Source organism: Abramis brama, assembly GCF_963993115.1.
Source record: "Abramis brama genome assembly, chromosome: 8".
Classification (NCBI taxonomy): domain Eukaryota; kingdom Metazoa; phylum Chordata; class Actinopteri; order Cypriniformes; family Leuciscidae; genus Abramis; species Abramis brama.
The window spans coordinates 907643-930645 of NC_139970.1; the positions used below are offsets into that span (position 1 = coordinate 907643).

The 23003-nt window shown below is 43.0% G+C and overlaps 1 protein-coding gene across 2 annotated transcripts in view; it reads left to right on the top strand.

Annotated features, from left to right (window-relative positions):
* LOC311088039 (E3 SUMO-protein ligase RanBP2-like) overlaps positions 1-23003 on the top strand; it is a 90724-nt gene that overhangs the window by 49477 nt on the left and 18244 nt on the right. For both annotated transcript variants that reach the window (XM_084121675.1, XM_084121676.1), the window contains exons 12-21: positions 4661-4822; positions 4890-5027; positions 5142-5273; positions 5478-5672; positions 5759-5842; positions 6615-6753; positions 7737-7831; positions 7937-12542; positions 19016-19201; positions 19467-19553. In XM_084121675.1, coding sequence (XP_083977801.1) covers positions 4661-4822; positions 4890-5027; positions 5142-5273; positions 5478-5672; positions 5759-5842; positions 6615-6753; positions 7737-7831; positions 7937-12542; positions 19016-19201; positions 19467-19553 — 5824 coding nt within the window. The remainder of the gene's footprint in view (positions 1-4660; positions 4823-4889; positions 5028-5141; positions 5274-5477; positions 5673-5758; positions 5843-6614; positions 6754-7736; positions 7832-7936; positions 12543-19015; positions 19202-19466; positions 19554-23003) is intronic.

A 23003-nucleotide genomic window follows, 5' to 3' on the forward strand; every position in this document is an offset into this window, starting at 1 on the left:
ATGAAACCTTCCAGCTTAAATTAAAAAAATGTAACCTTCCCATGAAATAGAACATTACGAACCTTGTAAATTAGAGCAAAACCTCCCTCCCAACCCACCCCCCACCCACTACTGCATCCCACGCGAACATTATGGATGCCCATCCCAGAGAAATTAACATTTGCATCTGTCAACTCACCCTCGATGCCACCTGGCATTCTTCCGTTAATATAGCCCTCCACTCATCTTACAAAATACAACAAAAACGATACCTTGTAGACTTTCAAATATGTCAAATGGAATTATATAAACACAAGTCTCTTCTGACTCCGCTGTCCAACGCCGTAATTTCACCAGTTTTCCACCGCGCCCCGTAGATATGTTTCTACGGAACTTGAACTTGAGTTTCTGAACCCTGCTCTTTAGTTGACACAGGTCTAGAATAGGACGCAACCCTCCATCCTTCTTTGGAACAATGAAGTAACGGCTGTAAAACCCTGACACTCCCTGCTGGGAGGAAGAACCCTTTCTATAGTCTCCTTTCATAGAAGAGTCTGAACTTCTTGCTCCATAACCAGAGCCTGCTCGGGGTCCAATCTGGGCGGACGAGAACCGAACTGAATACTGTATCCCTTTTCTATATTGAGCAGGACCCAATGAGATATATTTGGCAGTAGCTTCCACGCTGCCAGAAAATCTACTAGGGGGACCAGTCTCTCGAGTTCTGTTCTACGACCCTCCTCGGAGGATCGTTGGGAAATGCAGACACCTCGGCGCCCTGAAGCGGTGAACCAGCAGGGAACAACTGAACTGGCACCAGTGTGGCCCTCCTCAGAGGGTCGCCCCCTAGAGGGCACAAAGGAGAAACGGCACCGTATAATGAGGTTGAGAAAGTTTCTCCCCAGAGGGGACTGCCCTCAGAAGTCTGGCGGCCTCGTCATCAGGACTACTTCTTAGTCGAAGCCTTCTTAGACAATATCTGAGGACTGTTATTATCTCTATCTTTAGATGTTTCGACTGCGACCGCCACCCAGACCCCCCTGAATGTGGAGGAGCCCGGATGGCGACGCTTTATTTTTGCTGCACTCTGTGCTGTGAGGAGCTTGTAGACGGCCTAGACTGCTCCCGCCCAGCAGTCTCAGGGACCATAGATCAACGAGGAAGAAACTTTTGAAATGCCGCTGCTTGTTTATTTTCCTCCTGAAACCTCTCGACGACCATATTGACTGAGTCGCCGAAGAGGCCAGAAGGCGAGAGCGGAGTGTCCATAAGGACAGATCTAACTTTGTCTTTCATATCTGATAGATTTAACTACAGATGTCTTTCCGTGGCCTCTCCTTGGCTGCCTGAAGAGACACATCTGTAGTGCGACGCAATTCGCGCTTACTTCCTCACTTTCATCCAGGTCCCTTAGCAGGCAGCCTAATATGCTTGCAATATAGACATTGTATGCAAGCATGCTGCAGCCTGACCTTCTGCCGAATACGCTTTACCCACCAGCGCCGAAGAGGCTTGGTGGGTAATGTTGGGGACTTAAGTGACGATTCAGACTCAGGAGAGAGATCGCTCGCAAGCGTCTCTTCAGCCTGAGGCATCGTCACATAACCATGTTGTTTCAACCCTGAGATGTTACTATAATTGGATGTTTGAGGGGTGAAAACACGACATGAGACTGATTTCTTCCACGATTTCGACATCTCTGTGTGGAGATTGGGATAAAACCACTGATCTATATAGAATATCTGGATAGCTCATGACGTCATAAACAGTGAAGCCACCGCGCCGCCATATTGGTATTCCCTAGTGAGCTCACGCATTCTATTGAATCAATAGGAAATTTTATGATTTGACTGAGAAAACATTGCCTAACAAGACACCATTTTTAAATCTAAAGTCTCCCTGTACATTCTTACAACGCAAACATCCTAAGCATTTAAAAGGGTATTTGTTTAAAGTCGGAATTTTTTCTTGCTTATTAAAGGATAATTCCGGTATTTAACACTTTGAGTCTATTTTTGTAGTTTGTTTTGGATGAACAATTTTGACAATGGTTCCTGTCTCGACTTTTTGACTATTTTAGAATTGCCCATGACCGCTTTAGAATGGGAGTCTATGGCCATGCACAAACATGTCCTTAAAACAACCCTTAACCTTCGTTTTCAAAACTGTGCAACTCACCGAGTGGTTAGTGGTGTTCGTTGATGTTCCAAAACAAGTAGCGTAGCGAAATACAGTTTCTGTCGTGTTTTATTTGGCATTTTGTAAAATCCCATTGATTTCCGTTGGAGGACTCATTGCTCGTTGATATTACTGCGCTACCGGAAACGGAAAGGGGGCTGTTTACTTTTGGTTGTAGTCTTTTAGGTCTTTTCGCTCGGTTCTCTGTCTCTCAGAAGGCTAGCGTGAGCAGAGCAACGGAAGTTGCGGAAGAGCGGAAGTTTATACGCGGTTGTGAGGTATCTGAAAAAATAGTTCCACTATAGAAAAATAAACGGATTGAAATCATACATTGCGCCGATATATTTGTTTTGGAACATCAACGAACACCACTAACCACTCGGTGAGTTGCACAGTTTTGAAAACGAACGTTAAGGGTTGTTTTAAGGACATGTTTGTGCATGGCCATAGACTCCCATTCTAAAGCGGTCATGGGCAATTCTAAAAAAGTCGAGACAGGAACCATTGTCAAAATTTCTTTGTCCACCACTCTTGTTCATCCAAAACAAACTTCAAAATAGACTCAAAGTGTTAAATACCAGAATTATCCTTTAAAAAACGGCAATTTCTTTGCAAAAGAAATAAAAAGCTGTATGAGAACACTAGTCGGCCTTCACTGAAGAGCTATCTTCACAGGTAAGGACAACAGTTTGATACTATTAATTAAATAGTGAATGCTAAAGACCTATATTTTTGTGAATTGGTGAATATTCAGGTGAATATTGTTTCGTGGCCACGAATTGATAATACCTCAGCACGTTTTACTAATTTGTTCCCTCGTTTTACTATATTGTGGCCACGTTGTAATTCGATAAATCAAAGTGAGGGAGGGAATTAGTTCAACGAGTCCACGATTTATTAAAACGAGGGAACAAATAAGTCGTCGTAACAATGAATTATTTAGATCAGTGGACAGGGCGCATATAAGAACGAGCAGAGAGAGAGAGAGAACCTCGGCTGCGCGCGCGCACTCTCACCGTCTTCAGACAACACGAGCGCTGTATTGCTCTCTCTCCCTCGCGCTTATCAAAATCAATTGACACGATAGTTAAAGGTCGGAAGACCGATTGTGTTTTATAGATCAGTAGTTTGTTCAAATAAAGTGTTTGATTAGTTAGCAAGTACATGTTCAGGAAATGCATAATACAAATTGTATAGGTTAACGGTAAACGGACTCTGCACGAAGCTCTTTTGAAGCGTTCAAATGGTGTCGCTATTGGACACTTAATTGTGATTATTGCTGCTCTGAGGTTTCTTATAGGCTACTGTTGACTGTTTTATCGTTGTTTTTTGAAGAAGCAGCAGCATTACTCTTGCCTCGGAGAAAACAACACGCGACAATTGTGCATATAAATTACTAATTTTATGGCTTGAATTAAAACCTGTGGGCAGTTTTTCTACATCCTTTTGTGAACGTCGTTTTACACTTATATGCTGCACAGTGGGTCATCTTTAAAGTGCTGTCGGAGCTACCAATCTCTGTATAACGGCCGTATGAGCCCTCTGCTGGTAGGGAATCGTAAGATGGCCGCTCGAACACTTCCGGTGGCTTCACTGCCTGATGGTAGTTTAGAACGTCATGAGCTATCCAGTCATTCTATATAGATCAGTGGATACAACGCCAGTCCCTAACAAGGAGGCTGTGATCTAGATGGTAAGCGTTCATCCAGCACTTTTTTTTTTTTTTAAACTTCCTGTTTCTCGGCTGGGCAATTGATGTCTAATTTAGCTACACACACACACACACACACACACACACACACACACACATATATATATACATGCATGCATGCATAAGAAGCAGTTCAAGCAGTGGCGTTCCCACAGCATCTCGACGCAGCTTGAGAATCTCACAATTTAAAAATAAAAAAAGGATAAAATTACCATTATAACCAGTAGGTGGCTGCAGAGGAGCGCTTATTGGCTTATTAGCTGTTTCACTCCCTAATATTTATTTTTTCACTCGTTTTGCTTTTGAATTAATATAAGGACATTATGAATGATAATTCAAGTTAATTTTAGCTATCCCAAATTAAACTCAGTGCTTTATTGTCAGCCCCACAGTACTACAAAATACTTTCTGTAGAACTCAGTGGCTCTGGTGCTGCTTCCCTCAAATGTTAGTCTGGACTGGAGCACTGTGAACTTAAAATAAAACTGCACATTGTATTTTCTGTACGTTAGGTCTGTATTACTGACAAATGCCTTGGTAATAGTCGAAATGAGGGGAAATGTGAATAACTGTGTTGTGCATGTTGATTTAAGGTGTGCCCCCAGATTTTCTGCTTGTGCTCCTAAAAATGTTCAGTTAGGGGCTATAGCGCTCCTAGCAAAAAAAGTTAGTCTGGAGGCCTGAAACAGTTGATGTACCCCATTGACTTCCATAGTATTTATTTTTTTGTGTGTGAGAGTACTAGTATAGACTGAGCGGGTGTGTCCTGACATTGGCGTGTGTGTTTGACAGGGGGAACGGGTGAACTCTTACTATGACCAGAAGGACTATGCAGGCCGCAGTGTGCACTACTGGAAAGTTGTGCTTCCCTTGCTTGAGAAAATCCGAAACAAACGCAGCATTCCTGAACCTCTGGAGCCAATGTTCATGCACTTTCAAAGTAGAGACATACAGGTATGTACTCTCTTCCTGCTTCTGTTTCATATGGTGGTTTTGTCTCTAATGGTCTCTTTGTCTTCAGCCTTCTCAAGTGCGAGTATATGAGGAAGAGGCCGCCATAAGCTCTGCCACACTGCTTGACATCGAGGGCAACACTGACGTGGCCATCGCAAAGTTGGAGAAGCTCAACAGCATCTCGTCTTACTGGCATCTTGCTAAGGTAACAGTGCTTTCTCTGGACGACAGTCACACTGGCTCAGCTTCAGAAGTGAAGTGATTAATATCGGTGTGTGAATGACCCTGACCTGATGAGTTTGTGGATGCGTGTTGTCAGATCTATCAGAGGCTGTCGGAGGAGGCGGGAAACGGGATGGAGGAGACGCAGGACAGGAGCATCAACTTCCTCCTGCAGTTCAGGAAATACCTCACAAAGATTTATCAGGCCAGTCCAGAGGACATAGACAAGGTATGTTAAACACCTCTGATGTTCGTGCTGCTCACTTTACTCCAGGGTTCCTCAAATCTGATGCTGGAGGGCCACTGTCCTGCTGAGTTCAGCTCTAGCATTAAACAAACACACCTGAAGAAGTAAATCAAGGTCTTCAGGATTGCTGGAAAGCTTGAGTTTTGAATGAACTAGTCCTTTAATTCGGTCTCTTCGTGTTTTAAGTTGCCTATATCTATGGAGGATGTGATGGATTTGCTGAACGAGGTCAACCAGCAGCTTTCAGAAGATGACGAGCGGGATGAAGATCAGGTGGACTATCCGCTGACGTCCAGCCCCGGTCAGCCCACTGAGCCACATGTGAAGTTCTCCACTCCGTCTCCATCCAAAAGTGCCACGTCTCCTTCTAAAAGATCTATGGTATGTCATGGCACTGGTGCTTCTGCAGAAGCTTTGCTTGCTGTTTACATGGTGTTACGGTTCCTGACTGTTGTTTCCTTCTCCAGTTCTCGCCCAAAACAACTCCACACTGGGCCGAGGACCAAAAGTCCCTCTTGCAGATGCTGTGCCAGCAGGTCGAGTCCTTGAAGGTCAGTCGCACCTCCACCGCTTGTAGCAGAATCAGTCTGTGTTCGCTTTTGCTTTACCACTGACAAATGGGAATTTACCTTCTATACTGTGAACATTACTGGTGCTCTGTGTATCTGCAAAGTCAGAATGAGAATCAAAGTCAAGTCACCTTTATTTTATAGCACTTTACACCGTTTCAAAGCTGCTTTAAAGTGCTAAACAGAAAAATAATGATCAAAGATGCAAACAGAATTAAATTCTACTGTAAAGCAGCTCTAAGAAGAATTAAGTACACATTCATTATTGAGATGAAATCAGTTCAGTGTTGATTCAGTTTAATAACTGAAAGTGCATCAATTATGAAATGAGTTCAATTCATCTATAAAGCATCTCTGCAGAAAGCAGTGATGTCATCGTCCAGCTGAGTTCAGCTCTCATCCAATAGTGTCAGTGCAGTCGGATAAATAATATTGCTGAGTATTAAGTAAGTGGCACTCTGGTATATATAGTGTAGCTGTGCCTCAGACGACCCAACTTTGAGACCCGACTCGAGGTCGTTTGTCTTTCCTGTTCTCTTCTCTGTGCTCCCCATTGTTTCCTGTGTCATCTATGCGGTCCTGTCTAATAAATGCTGTAAGCAAGTGTTGTTTTAGAAATTCGTTTTTGATGATTTTTCTAGTGGTTTTAAATTCAACCATGTGAAACTGGTCAGCAGCTCTTTGTGAAATTGGTACAGACAAGTTTCAGATTTTAGGGTTTGTAATATCATGCTTTGTTTTCCGTCTCACACAGAATGAGGTTCATGACCTGCGCCTTAATTCCCCTGAAGCGACAGCATCCTCATATAGGACGTACAGAGATAGTTATCCTGCAGAAGGACTTCAGGATGGATTTCCTGGAGCACAGGCATTCCATGGAGCTCCTCTTACTGGTCAGTTCAATGAGTTGCTTTATTCCCCAAATCTGCCGTCTTTGAAATTTGTGTATACCAGTGGTTCTCAATGTGTGCCCCCCCAACACATCTCAAATCTTGTTCAAATATACCAATAATCTCACAGCAATAGATATGGGAACCAATGAGGTTTGTGCAGTTTTTTTTCAATGTGCTTATTCAACCAAACAAATGTTCTTGCTGGCACACCAGATTTGAAGAGGGAGGATAAGAATTTGAGTGAAAACGACTTCAAATTGTTTTCCACAAAGCAACCAACTGAATACAGAAGACTCAAATTTTAATTTTAAAATTTCAAATTTTTGGTGCTTTTATGTGCCATTTGAGCTTGAAGTTTACAATCCTCATCCCCTCATCTTTGGTTTTCATGGATAATGTAAGATTAAAGATGTTTTAAATGAAATCTGAGAGCTTTCTATCCCTCAATTGACAGCTATGCAACTACCACTGTGATGCTATAAAAAGTTCATACAGAGATTGTAAAACTAATCCATATGAATTGTGTGGTTTAGTCCAAATTATATGAAGAGACTTGATCACTTTTTATGATGAAGAGATTTAATTTAGGCTTTTATTCTCACATAAGTATTCATCAACTCTCACATCAGTTGTGGTAAATGGAAGCTCAAGCATGTTCCCTTGACGTGCGAGGAACAATGAGGTTCATTCTCGTGTTACTCAGCATGTTTGAGCTTCCTGAAGAACCAGTGAGGTTCATTCTCGTTAATTCATATTACATTATTTTGGCCCACCTTTTTATATTCCCTTTAGACACAACTGGTATCTAATATCTGTTTACATTAATTTCCACCCAGAAAGATTGTTGGTGATCGATTTACTATGCGCATGGTAGATCCTCTGGTTTACTGCAAAAAAAAAGTTCTACTTCTAAATGGGGGCATCACCAAAAAAATGTATACAATATTTAAGACATAATTAAAATCCATTCCTTTTTTTCTCAGTTGCCACTACAGGTCCCTCTGCGTACTACAACCAGTCTCCAGCATATAATTCGCAGTATCTTCTACGCCCTGCTGCAAATGTTACACCAACAAAGGTAGTGGAGTGATTTTCATGTAAATGCAATATATTGTACCTTTTTTATTTACCAAGAAAAAACACAGAGAATCAATATCAAAGTATTGTTTGTTTACCTCTGCAGGGCCCAGTATACGGGATGAATCGTCTTCCTCCACAGCAGCATATGTATGCCTACCAACAATCAACACACACACCACCTCTTCAGTCAACTCCTGCATGCATATATCCTCAAGAGCAGGTCTTTGGTGCTCCCATCCGGTTTGAGTCGCCAGCTACATCCTTACTCTCTCCATACAGTGAAGAGTATTATGGTCACAATTTTCCTCAACCTACAGTCAATCCAACATTGCCAGAGCCTGGATATTTCACTAAGCCATGTGTCGATACATCCATGCAGCCATCCAAGAGCAGTGAAAACAAGACTGTTGACCCCAAGATGAGTCTTGGGTCTCAGTTCACAGGTGAACCTCCTAAGGTTCCAAACTTTGGTGGGGTTGCCATTGCCCCATCAACATCGGCAACAACTGCATTCAAGTTCAACTCCAATTTCAAGTCCAATGATGGTGATTTCACCTTTTCCTCTGCTCAGATGAAAAATAGTGAAAGCCTCTTGGGACTTCTGACGTCAGATATTCCTCCCAAAGCGGACGGACCATCAGAACCGAAACATCAGACCCAAGAGCATCCGCCTAGCCAGAGTGGAGTCTTTACTTTTGGGAGTAAAAGTGCAACAGGGTTTTCATTCACCGATGCTGCTCAGAGCAAAATGAATATTTTTGGCAACACTGACCAAAGATTTAGCTTTGCAAGTGGAACCAAACCAGTATTAGGAAATCCAGAGGCTCGGGAAGAGAAAAGCGGGGAAAGTGACAATGATAGCACCCATGTGGAAGAGGAAGAGGATGGACCTCATTTTGAGCCCATTGTGCCTCTTCCTGATAAGGTAGATGTGAAAACTGGTGAGGAGGAGGAAGAGGAGATGTTCTGCAAGAGAGCAAAGCTCTTCCGGTTTGACCCTGAGACTAAAGAATGGAAAGAGAGGGGCATTGGAAGTTTCAAAATTCTGAAACACAGAACGTCCGGGAAAGTTCGTCTGTTGATGAGGAGGGAACAGGTTCTCAAAATCTGTGCTAATCACTATATCACTGCAGATATGGTCCTCAAACCAAATGCTGGATCTGACAAGTCCTGGGTGTGGTATGCTATGGACTATGCAGATGAAATGCCCAAGACTGAGCAGTTGGCCATTCGTTTTAAAACTGCGGATGAGGCCGCACTGTTTAAATTCAAATTTGAGGAGGCTCAAAAATTCATTCTAGAGTCCCCACATGGCCAACAGTTGGAAAATAAATGTGAAACTCCGAAGCCTCAGGTTTCATCCAAAGAAATGGATCTTAAAACACTGTTTTCCAAGAAGCAGGGTGAATGGGACTGCAATGTGTGCTGTGTAAGAAACGCTCCCACTTCTGCAGTGTGTGTTGCCTGCAACAGTGCAGCTCCTTCTACAGCAAAGGAAAAACCTGTAGAGTCCCCACATGGCCAACAGTTGAAAAAGAGATGTGAAACTCCAAAGTCTCAGGTTTCATCCAAAGAAATGGATCTTAAAACACTGTTTTCCAAGAAGCAGGGTGAATGGGACTGCAATGTGTGCTGTGTAAGAAACGCTCCCACTTCTGCAGTGTGTGTTGCCTGCAACAGTGCAGCTCCTTCTACAGCAAATGTAAAACCTGTAGAGTCCCCACATGGCCAACAGTTGAAAAAGAAATGTGAAACTCCAAAGCCTCAGGTTTCATCCAAAGAAATGGATCTTAAAACACTGTTTTCCAAGAAGCAGGGTGAATGGGACTGCGATGTGTGCTGTGTAAGAAACGCTCCCACTTCTGCAGTGTGTGTTGCCTGCAACAGTGCAGCTCCTTCTACAGCAAAGAACAAACCTGTAGAGGAACTCAAAGGCTCTGCGCCTGTGGCTCCTCCTGCCAAATCTTTTTCTTTTGGACTTACTGGAGACACTGATGTCAGCTCAATGGGCTTAGCATTTGGGTCTCAAATACCAGTTTCTTTTCAATTTGGATCAAATGATACTGCAGTAACATCTGTTGACCTTGTAGCTCAGGCTGATAAGAAAACTATTCAGGCTAAAGCACCACAACATGCGAAAGTGTCAGCAATTCCAGCACTCCCTTTTGGCTCTGGTTTTGGCTCTCAATTTGCCAAGAAAGAGGGTCAATGGGACTGTGACTCCTGCTTAGTGAGGAATGATGCTTCAGCAACTGAATGTGTTTCTTGCAAAGCCCCCTGCAGCACTGAGTTAGCTGCCATGTTTGGTAAAAAAGAGGGACAGTGGGATTGTGACACTTGCCTGGTAAGAAATGAAGGTGCAGCTAGGCAATGTGTCTCATGTCAGGCAGCAAACCCAAATATGAAAGGAAAGACCTCTACTGCACCATCAAGTTCCTCTTTTTCATTCAGTTTTGGTAGTTCTAGCAAGCAACCTGCTGCAACAGGATTTACAGCCAATTTCAATCCAGGTCCTGCTTTTCAGTTTGGTACAAGTAAGGAAAAAGCATCCTCAGAAGGTTTCAAATTTGTAGAGTCCTCTACAACTCAGGCTGATAAGTCAAGCAGTTCCAATTTTTCGTTTTCCATGCCAGTGCCCGCTGGTGGTTTCAAGTTTGGCATTGCAGAATCTGAGGCAAACGCATCAGATGGACAGTCAGAAAATGGATCTGCATCTCACCTCCTGAAAAATATTGCTGAACTTCACAGAGAGAAGGAAAAAGAGGCAATCCCAAGTTCCTCAGATGAGCCCGTAGACACTGGTAGTCACGATAATAATCCCCTCCTTACCGGTAAGCCTGACTCTTTTAGTTTTGCAGACTTGGCAACGTGCTCACAAGGTAGTTTTCAGTTTGGCCAGGAGGATCCCACTTTCAAAGGCTTTGCAGGAGCTGGCCAGCAGCTGTTTACAGGAATTAATTCCAGCTCCAAGATAGACACCTCTGTCGATCAAGAAGATGAAATGTACAAAACAGAGGATAATGATGATATTCAGTTTGAGCCAGTTGTTCAGATGCCTGAGAAGGTTGACCTTGTTACAGGGGAAGAAGATGAGAAAAGCTTGTATTCGCAGCGTGTCAAACTCTTCAGATTTGATACAGAAACAAGCCAATGGAAAGAAAGAGGAGTTGGCAACCTTAAACTGCTCAAAAATAATAAGAATGGGCGACTTCGAGTTCTTATGAGGAGAGAGCAGGTGTTGAAGGTATGTGCTAATCATTGGATCACAACCACAATGAACTTGAAGCCCCTCTCTGGGTCAGACCGAGCCTGGATGTGGATTGCCAATGACTTTTCAGATGGAGATGCCCGATTAGAACAGCTTGCGGCAAAATTCAAAACACCAGAGCTTGCAGAAGAGTTCAAGCTAAAATTTGAGGAGTGTCAGCGCCTGCTATTGGATATTCCTTTACAGACCCCTCACAAGCTTGTGAATACTGGCAGAACCGCCCAACTTATACAGAAAGCTGAAGAAATGAAATCTGGTCTTAAAGACCTGAAATCATTCTTGACTTACCAAAGCAAGGATGATGAAAGTAGCATTGCAGGTATCAGTACCTCTTCAGTCATAGTCAAGCTCGACTCTGAAAGCACCACAACTGCTTTAGAATTGGATAATTACAATTTGCAAGAAGAAGCGCTCGAGAACTATGCTAATTCTTCTGTGTGCAATACCTCTTCGCAACCTGATCCAGTAGCAAAAAGTTTGTTCCGTTTTGGTGAATCGTCCACAGGCTTTAGTTTCAGTTTTCAGCCTATTCTCAGTCCCTCCAAGTCTCCATCTAAGCTAAACCAGAGCCAGGCTTCTGTTGGCACAGATGATGAACAAGAAGCATCGCAAGAGGAAGAGCGAGATGGTCAGTACTTTGAGCCTGTTGTGCCATTGCCTGATCTTGTCGAGGTCTCAACAGGAGAGGAGAACGAGCAAGTCATTTTCAGTCACAGGGCCAAACTATACCGCTATGATAAAGAACTTAGTCAGTGGAAGGAACGAGGTATAGGAGACCTTAAAATACTACAAAACTACGAAACAAAGCGTGTTAGACTTGTGATGAGGCGGGACCAGGTCCTGAAACTGTGTGCAAACCATTGGATTGCTTCAAATATGAATCTTGAGCCCATGAAAGGATCCGAGAAAGCATGGATCTGGAGTGCCTTTGATTTTGCTGAAGGGCAGGGCAAGGTTGAACAGTTGGCTGTACGGTTTAAACTGGAGGAAACGGCAAGTACTTTCAAAGAAGTCTTCGAAGAGGCGAAGACTGCCCAGGAAAAAGACACTCTTCTCACCCTGCCTTCTGCAAGAGTACCTGCCTTCAGCCAAGAGCCACTTTGTGGTAAGGCTGCTGTTGCTGTACTTGAGGAAACCACAAAAGAACGTACTGCACTTCCTGAGGTTGAAAGCAGTCCTAAACTAGATGGGTCGCCTGTGGCAGAGCTTGGTGCTCAGGTCACCAAGTCTCCCATGTTCTCTCTGGTCTCTCCTCCCAAGTTCGTCTTTGGCTCAGACTCTGTGCAGAAGATTTTTGGGAGCCCTTTGTCATCAAAAGAGAAGTCTCCTGTTATGATTCCCAGTCCAAAAGATGAGGAAACGAGTGCCTCAAGACTGAAAACCTCTGGACAGGCTGTGTCCAGTCAGCCATCCATTGGGAATCCTTTCAGCATCCCAACAAGTAAGCTATCTTCTGTGCCCATAGTTTATGAATAAAACTGTTTAGCTCTTAGTTAAGATCAGGGATGTCCAACCCTGTTCTCAGAGGGGTACCGCCCTGTAGTTTTAGTTCCAACCCTACTCCCTGCAATTTTTCAAGTAGTCCTAAGATAATGATTAGCTGGTTTAGGTGTGTTTAATCAAGGTTGGAGCTAAACGCATCCGTAGTGTATATTCTAGTTGTTTGGTTTCCTGGTTTATTTACAAGTTCATGATCTTATTGGGCACTGTTCATTAGTGTATGTTTTCCCAAGAAAAGAAAAAAAATTCCTTTCAATCTGTCGCCTCTGAAATGTCTCCTTTACAGCTGATGTCATTAAGCCCATGTTTCTGTCGTATAGAGACTGATTTTCACCATCCACTCAGTAACTGAGATAAAATCAAGTCCCTGACAAGAATAACAAAAAATCTTTAACACCTAACTTTGTTTTAGGTTTGGATTTTAGGCTTTTCAAAAATAATCCAATGGCATTTTGGAGCTGCACATCAGCCACCCAGTTTGAAGCCCCAGGTATTTCAGGTCACAGTTTACTGTGGCACACCGAGTTCTCACTGACTGGCATGAGCCGGGAGACCTGACCTTGGCTGAATGATGTGATAACTTAAACATTGTTTCCTTGGCCTCAATCAAAATGTTTGCATGGTCTGAAACTGGCTAACCTTTAGCTGTTTGTTTGAAACTTTAGCAGAATTTACAATTAAAGTGGACCAGTGGCTTCAAAGTCCTTAAAGTATTCAGCAGGGAGTGTCTTGTAAAGTTATTTTCCCATCTTGAAATGTGATACCAACAGGTGTGGTTACTGGGATGTGGTGTTGCAAGGTTTTTTGTCTCTGCTATATATTGTACGTGTAGCAGACGCTTTCCAACATGGTGGACGGCTGCTTCTGTTGATGTAGTAAATAACAAAGAGCTATTTGGCCTATTTGGATTTCAGTTATGATGTGGTTGCTCTTTACTGTCTTAAACGCAGTGGTCAAGATACATGGTAGGGCTGCATTATTTCTCTCTAAATTGTAATCACATACATTTTTATCAATAGAATTTACATGACACACTACAGAGATCAGACTCGGTTTAGAGGAGACAAAAAAACGGTCCGGTTCTTTCGGACAGTTCGTTTCATTCACCTGTTCTTTTACGTCCTTGCGTAATGACTTCAATTCTATCATCCCGGCTGATGAAAATGCATTCAAACGCGTTCAAATAAAGTAATTTGTAATCATAACTTCAGTTAAATATTTAATAATTATAGCCATCATCAAGTTTCTTACATTTAACGTTTTGTAAAAGCACCCAATACATGCACTGATGTACAAACGCAGATGTTTTACATGCCTTAAAGATATAAAGTGAATATAGTCATCAACTTTTTACAGAAACCAGGATCCAGCTCATAAAGCTTAAAATATAACATGCATACACAATAGTAAATAACTAAATTAATTTACATGTTTTGACTGAAAAGTTGTTGCATGTTCATCATGTTAAAATGTTTAATAAAACTAGTTAAAACTAAACAGACGTACATTTCGCCAAATTCGCCCCCTCATTCAAGACCTTGGTTCACCCGTGCTTATAGTAGTGTTGTAGTACTTGAGATCGATCTTGGTCTTGGTCATGACTTGGTCTCGGTTTAGGTGGTCTTGACTACAACACTAGCTTATAGTATCAGCACAGCATCAGTTGTACGAAAGAAACCGTTCGGTTCAGACGGTGCTATCGCGCATGCTCAGTATCTGCAGCTCATCTGTTCTCAGTATCGAATGTGTCCGAAAGAAACCGTTTGTGCACTGTTGACTCAAACTGTTGACTCGAACCGCTGTACCTGTACGTTCGATTCGAGACCTGTTTACTCGAGAACCGCTGGACCTGTACGTTCGATTCGAGAACTGTTGACTCGAGAACCGCTGGACCTGTACGTTCGATTCGAGAACTGTTGACTCGAGAACCGCTGGACCTGTACGTTCGATTCGAGAACTGTACCTGTACGTTCGATTCGAGAACTGTTGACTCGAGAACCGCTGGACCTGTACGTTCGATTCGAGAACTGTTGACTCGAGAACCGCTGGACCTGTACGTTCGATTCGAGAACTGTTGACTCGAGAACCGCTGGACCTGTACGTTCGATTCGAGAACTGTTGACTCGAGAACCGCTGTACCTGTACGTTCGATTCGAGAACTGTACCTGTACGTTCGATTCGAGAACTGTTGTCTCGAGAACCGCTGGACCTGTACGTTCGATTCGAGAACTGTACCTGTACGTTCGATTCGAGAACTGTTGACTCGAGAACCGCTGGACCTGTACGTTCGATTCGAGAACTGTTGACTCGAGAACCGCTGGACCTGTACGTTCGATTCGAGAACTGTTGACTCGAGAACCGCTGGACCTGTACGTTCGATTCGAGAACTGTTGACTCGAGAACCGCTGGACCTGTACGTTCGATTCGAGAACTGTTGACTCGAGAACCGCTGGACCTGTACGTTCGATTCGAGAACTGTTGACTCGAGAACCGCTGTACTTGTACGTTTGATTCGAGAACTGTTGACTCGAGAACCGCTGGACCTGTACGTTCGATTCGAGAACTGTACCTGTACGTTCGATTCGAGAACTGTTGTCTCGAGAACCGCTGTACTTGTACGTTCGATTCGAGAACTGTTTACTCGAGAACCGCTGGACCTGTACGTTCGATTCGAGAACTGTTGTCTCGAGAACCGCTGGACCTGTACGTTCGATTCGAGAACTGTACCTGTACGTTCGATTCGAGAACTGTTGACTCGAGAACCGCTGGACCTGTACGTTCGATTCGAGAACTGTTGACTCGAGAACCGCTGGACCTGTACGTTCGATTCGAGAACTGTTGACTCGAGAACCGCTGGACCTGTACGTTGTACCTGTACGTTCGATTCGAGAACTGTTGACTCGAGAACCGCTGTACCTGTACGTTGTACCTGTACGTTCGATTCGAGAACTGTTGACTCGAGAACCGCTGTACTTGTACGTTCGATTCGAGAACTGTTGACTCGAGAACCGCTGGACCTGTACGTTCGATTCGAGAACTGTACCTGTACGTTCGATTCGAGAACTGTTGTCTCGAGAACCGCTGGACCTGTACGTTCGATTCGAGAACTGTACCTGTACGTTCGATTCGAGAACTGTTGACTCGAGAACCGCTGGACCTGTACGTTCGATTCGAGAACTGTTGACTCGAGAACCGCTGGACCTGTACGTTCGATTCGAGAACTGTTGACTCGAGAACCGCTGGACCTGTACGTTCGATTCGAGAACTGTTGACTCGAGAACCGCTGTACTTGTACGTTCGATTCGAGAACTGTTGACTCGAGAACCGCTGTACCTGTACCTGGTTTGACTGGTTCACTAAAAAGAACCGGTTCAAAACAATGATCCGTTCACGAACTGGACGTCACTAATTGAAGGTTAAAATTAAATGATTTGTATACAAACACATTACACAGAGTTTTTTTATAATAAAAAGTTATCATGCTAACTTTATAATTACAGAATTATGTTTCTTCTACTTCAATTCGTTTTTTGAAATATAAACATTGAAATGTTGGTTTTAAATCAAATTTAAGGATTTATTCAAAAACATTTTATTTTCTGAGGTTAATGTGACGTTACGTGGCATTGTTCTCCAGCTGTTTTATTGATGTCTGACCGAGATTAAAACACTGATTGATGGATTACATGAGATGGATTTCAGTAAGTTGTTCTGTAACTTTCAACATTCTTTCTGATGTTGACTGATGTATTTTTTTGCTGCTGTAATGGGAGGCGTCGACACAATGTTGTGTTCATCCACTGAAAACAGCGTAGACTAAAAGATCAATTAAAATCGAGAAATCGGTCGTGGTCGTGGCCAGCATTTACACGCTATATCTCTATAGTTACCATAAACTTCGCAGCTTTAAAAAAACAATCCTCATTCCTTAATGCCGAAACCTGACAGCCAATCCGAGTCAGAGTAGGGCAGAATTGTTTTCAAAGTCTTTTACACCGAGTCTGACAACTGGACACACTGCCGAACAAAGAACCGCACGTCGGAAAGCAAGCCTGAGGTAAGTTAGCTTACAATGTTAACTGTCCTGTCAGATACAGACAGCGATGTTGCCAATGTCATTATTTTTAATTTTGACATAGAAGAGGGCGGGATAATATCGCGAGCGGGCGCCGTGAGCGCTGAGCGGGCAGGAACGAGTAGTGAGTTGTCGTCAAAAAAGATGGATAACGCAAAAAAAGCTGTCGGGGGCTAAAAATAGAAAAAGAAAGAGGGGAAAGGAGATGGCATGTCAATTGATGCGACAGCAGCTCAATAAGTGGATGGTGAAAGGCTACAGGTATGATTTTGTTTTGTGTGACGTCCAGGCATGTAGGCTAATGCCATCGGGACTACCGGGAGATTCCCGGTGGGCCGACGTGCTTTTTGGGCCGATACATCTCATACTTTTTTGTTTTGTTTTTTGTCTTAACGGCCCATAAAACTTGTACATCGGCGGCCCATTCGTTTTGTTTTGCTTAATTGGCGGTGCTGGGTTAGTGCGTAATTAGTGTGTAATGCATTGGTCAAAAAAAAGTCAGCGTTAGTTTATTTTCTGACACCCCATGAAACGCGTAGATCAGCGGCCCATTGGTTCTTTTCTTGATTGACACTGGGCTAGCCCAATCACATCTTTAATGTGAAGTATAGAAATATACTCTTTCAAGTATAGAAATTAGTACAAAACTAATTATGAAAGTTTCCTTTATTTTTCAGTGCATTTGTTTTACAATATATGGCTATTACTATCATGGGATTAATATTATAACTATTATTATGTAGTAGTAATGTAGACACACACTGTAACTAAAAGAGTTTTGAATTTTTCTTTGTTTAATTTGCACCAGATGAATTTAACATTAAAAAGCACACAATTTTATTATGGGGGGCATGCCCCCGAACCCCCCTAGAGGGACAGAGGTCCACTCACCACAGTAATCCAAAATCCTGTGAGAAACACTGGTATTGCTGTGCCAATGCAGCTTACAGCTTTTTTGGGGGGATTCATCACTGTGGAGTATAGTTCAATTCTATTAATAAGTGAAAATTTTGTACTTATTTCATCTGTTAACTCTCACTCGTTCCTACTCATTACATATATATATAAAGTTGATTGGATTGGATTTTTTGCTGCCGCATCCTTCTCACCTTTTTTTACCCCTGACCTGTTTTCATGCCTGAATGCTATTTGAAGTTTCTCCAAGTTGCTTTACATTCACTGTCCAGTTCATGCCATATCTCTCTGTATTTAACAGAGGAATAATGCAGGTACCTATTGTGTAATCTTGTCAGTGAAGAGTAACTGGATTTCATAGGATTGAAACTGTCTGGCGATGAGATGTTTGTGCAGAACAGGGCAGAAGGCCTTCAGTTACGCCTGGGCTGTGCTTGGGTTTCCAGCTGGCTCTTTGAACACAGTTGAGTGTTTCTGAAGGTGATGATACACAGGGCAAACGAAAACGTATTAGTGTGGACATGGCCTGAGTAAACTCCACTGACCAGGAGTCATCTTCTATACTCTTTCAAAATCAAGTTCAGGACAAACGCTTCTTGACTTGTACCTTCTGAACACACTTGTTAGCAGTTAGCACACTCAGTTCCCATCACATGCTCAGATGGCAAACGGACAACTGAAGTATACTTTCGGCTTTAAGTACTAGTTGGATGTTGTGAGTCTTCTAACCAGCTAACAAATCATGTGTGGATCTGCATGCTATGGTGAGTGAGATTTGATTTCACTAAACCTGTCGTTGCTTCCTTACCTCATTCTTATGCTGTAGTTTACGTGTAGCTCTGGTGACATACACAGGTCTTCTCCAATCAGCTCCCGCTCATCTGCATACACTCGAGAGCCACGCCCACATCTCGGCATCCAATCAACAAGCAGTGAATAGAACCAAGCACTGCCCTACTTTTTTTTTTCTTTTTCTAATAATCTGATCAAATTTGACGTTCATCACAATATGGAAGAAAAGATCTGATGCTGCTTCCGTTACATCATGACGTTAAATGGCAGCGGTGGCTGTTGATGCCTTGATTTAGTTTATGATTTAGTTGTATGTAATTGAGCAGTTAAGAAAAAATGTATGGATTATATTTCTGGTTAGATGCTCTTTTTTCACACAGTCTGATCAGGAGCATGAGTGTTTGCATGTGTGTGTCTTTATTATTGATCTAATGTTTGGTGTGATGTGTCGTCACTGCAGACGCTAGATGAGACGTATGAGGGGTTTTGTGGCGTCTGTTACATGCTCTTCAGTTTCAGATTTGTAGAAGACTTGCTTCTGAAAGCTTCAGTCGTGTTGTTCCAAACTTTGTCTTGAACATCTGTTGTTGCATTAGCTGAAACTATTATTTTTCTTATTCTTTTTGACACAGTTTCGTCTGGGTCAGAACAGAAGAACGCTCCGGACACGTGTGATGAAGATGATGATGATGTTGAGATTATATATGAACGTAAGCCAACGAGAGAGCAGGCAGAACTGGCCGCCCGACTGATGCTTCCTCCGGCGTTCTTCTGTTACAAAAACGTCCCAGGATACGTCAGTGACGATGACAATGATGGTAAGATCTAAACTGTATTGAAGTAAAGTCTGGTTTCTGTCCCCTGTAACAGTGAAGCACATGTCTGAAGCTGCAGATGCTCTGAGAACAGATCTGTCCAGAACTACCAGGGTCTGTGCTTCTGTTTAATTAGAAGCTGTGAATACTGTGAAAGTTTGACTAACTCTGAAACGGCTGTAAAGAATGATTGTAGATCAGTGTGCAGGTGTCTGGGCCTCGACCGTGTGGTTAATCGTGCTTCACGTGTGTGTTCTCTCTCGCACAGATGAAGATTTTGAAACCGCAGTGAGGAATCTGAAAGGAAAGCTGTATCCGGACGGAGCTGACGGAGCTGACGGGGCGTCGGATCACGGTAGGGTTTTTCCAGCTGTGGTGCCAGGCCTATTTCCACAGGGGTAGGGGGTGTCAATTATAAATCTATTCTTAATCTAAAAAATACTTTTATAAATTAGGTTAGAGGATAATAGAGCAGCAAAAGTTATTTTAGAAAAATCACTAGTGCACAATTTTATTAAATTAAAACATTTAAGTGAAAAAAAAAAAAAAAAACATTTAGTGGGGATCAAATAAATTCTCTTTGTATTGTTATAAAATACATTGATGAAAAACAAGTGTATGTATATATATATATATATATTAGGGCTGCACGATTTGGGGAAAATTTCATATTGCGATAATAGAGGTCAATATTGCGATTGCAATATGTGATATAATAAACAAATGTTTTCATGAGTCAACTTGCTTGGTTCTCAAGGAAAATAAATGCACACACAGATTAGTAATAATCTGCCTAAAGAAAAAAGTTATTTAGTCAAGAGCAGTGAGTGGCTACTGTGTACTGTCCCTTTAAGACCTGCCGCTGCTGTCAGAGACACGGATCTCACACACGCCTCACAAGTCATCACAACTCTTCACGTTCATCATAAGACTGCTCTTATGTTATGAAGATACCCAACAAAAAGACATTTTGGCACAATTTTGTGTGTTATTGTTCGTTCAAGCTCGAAAGAGAACTGTATTCTGGCATGCTGTTTTGTGCGCACGCACGATATTAGCGCGAGTCTTATTAGTGTGTGTCACAGTCAGGACATTCACAGGCAGCGCGTTCATTTTGGCATACATGTGTGTTGTTCGTTCTACCGCTAAAGAGAACTTGATACATGGCGCGCTGTCTGTGCGATACTGGCACGCGTCTATCTGTGGCTCGTGTGTGTGTGTGTGTGTGTCAGGAGGACATTCACAGGCAGCGCGTTCATTTTGGCATACATGTGTGTTGTTCGTTCTACCGCTAAAGAGAACTAGATACTGGCGCGCGTCTATCTGTGGCTCGTGTCGTGTGTGTGTGTGTGTGTGTGTGTGTGTATGTGTGTGTGTCAGGAGGACATTCACTGACAGCGTGTTCTTTTTTTGTTTTATCACGCATGAATGGTTTAAAAGCATTTGCATGAATAGCGGGATCATGTAACACTAGCCAAAGGATGCCAAAAAATTAACAGATGCTGCGTTAATTGAGCTAATTTGTTTATTTAATATAAAATCGCAGCATTTTGCGTCATATAATCGCGTAGGCTTGACATCGCGATTGCGATTGCAATACGATTAATCGTGCAGCACTAATATATATATATCTCACTGAAATGAGGCCATAAAACCCTTGAACTGATTGTTCACAAGACTTTTGAAATTTGTATCATGTAGCCTAGAATTTTTGCTTCAAAACTGAAAATCATCCTGATTCAACTCAATCACATAAGACATGTTTTGTGTGAGAAAGCTGTATGCGAGGAGGCGTGAATCATCGTGAATATTGATGTTTCACACCTGAGAAAGACAAAGACCCTGCCCTAATGGCCCTATCAGGTGGGAATGTGAGGGAACTTGCACAAATAATGTGGAGAGATCAAAAGAATTGCTTTTTGATTGTTTAGATTTATTTACAACACAACATAGTCCTAAGATACAAAGGACAAAAAGGCCCATTATTGAACAGGCTTATCTAAACGGAGACATGAACAGTCACACACCTTTGTGCCCTTCCTGAAACAGTTCCTGAACCTGTCATTTCCAAGGTGTTTGCTTCACTTTACCGTGTTCATGTACAGAGACCCATGTGAATGCTGAAGTCAGCAGGACTCATCAGTGGCATCTGGTCCCTGTATAAAACAACAACTGTAAACGGGCTGCCCGACCTGGGGAAGAAAATCTAATTGTGAATTTTCTAGTTAAAATTGCAATTTAAAATTCACAAAACTAAAAATAATATGAGAGAGACGGCAAACGCGCATCATGTTTATTTTCTTTATTTTGCGGAAATCACAACATTTTGTTTTTATTGTGTACACAAGTAAAAGTAGACATTTAACAGTTTTGAATTATATACATGCGTGACAAAAATCGACAGTTATTTGAGTCTTTCGCACTGATAAGAAGAAAAGCGAGGCTATTGCGCCAGTGCAACGGTCGACTCCAGGCTGTTAAAACACAAACTACTTTCTAATCCCAAAGTGTGTTTGTAGAATGTGTAGCATAAGTAGCTACTGTCATGGATTATGTGTGTGTGTGTGTGCAGACTCTGATGGAGAGTGTGTGTGTTTGCAGAGTCTGATGGAGAGTGTGTGTGTGTTTGCAGACTCTGATGGAGAGTGTGTGTGTGTTTGCAGACTCTGATGGAGAGTGTGTGTCTGCAGACTCTGATGGAGAGTGTGTGTCTGCAGACTCTGATGGAGAGTGTGTGTCTGCAGACTCTGATGGAGAGTGTGTGTCTGCAGACTCTGATGGAGAGTGTGTGTCTGCAGACTCTGATGGAGAGTGTGTGTCTGCAGACTCTGATGGAGAGTGTGTGTCTGCAGACTCTGATGGAGAGTGTGTGTCTGCAGACTCTGATGGAGAGTGTGTGTGTGCAGACTCTGATGGAGAGTGTGTGTCTGCAGACTCTGATGGAGAGTGTGTGTGTGCAGACTCTGATGGAGAGTGTGTGTGTGCAGACTCTGATGGAGAGTGTGTGTGTGCAGACTCTGATGGAGAGTGTGTGTCTGCAGACTCTGATGGAGAGTGTGTGTGTGCAGACTCTGATGGAGAGTGTGTGTGTGCAGACTCTGATGGAGAGTGTGTGTCTGCAGACTCTGATGGAGAGTGTGTGTGTGCAGACTCTGATGGAGAGTGTGTGTCTGCAGACTCTGATGGAGAGTGTGTGTGTGCAGACTCTGATGGAGAGTGTGTGTGTGCAGACTCTGATGGAGAGTGTGTGTGTGCAGACTCTGATGGAGAGTGTGTGTCTGCAGACTCTGATGGAGAGTGTGTGTGTGCAGACTCTGATGGAGAGTGTGTGTGTGCAGACTCTGATGGAGAGTGTGTGTCTGCAGACTCTGATGGAGAGTGTGTGTGTCTGCAGACTCTGATGGAGAGTGTGTGTCTGCAGACTCTGATGGAGAGTGTGTGTCTGCAGACTCTGATGGAGAGTGTGTGTGTCTGCAGACTCTGATGGAGAGTGTGTGTGTGCAGACTCTGATGGAGAGTGTGTGTGTGTTTGCAGACTCTGATGGAGAGTGTGTGTCTGCAGACTCTGATGGAGAGTGTGTGTGTCTGCAGACTCTGATGGAGAGTGTGTGTCTGCAGACTCTGATGGAGAGTGTGTGTCTGCAGACTCTGATGGAGAGTGTGTGTGTCTGCAGACTCTGATGGAGAGTGTGTGTGTCTGCAGACTCTGATGGAGAGTGTGTGTGTGCAGACTCTGATGGAGAGTGTGTGTCTGCAGACTCTGATGGAGAGTGTGTGTCTGCAGACTCTGATGGAGAGTGTGTGT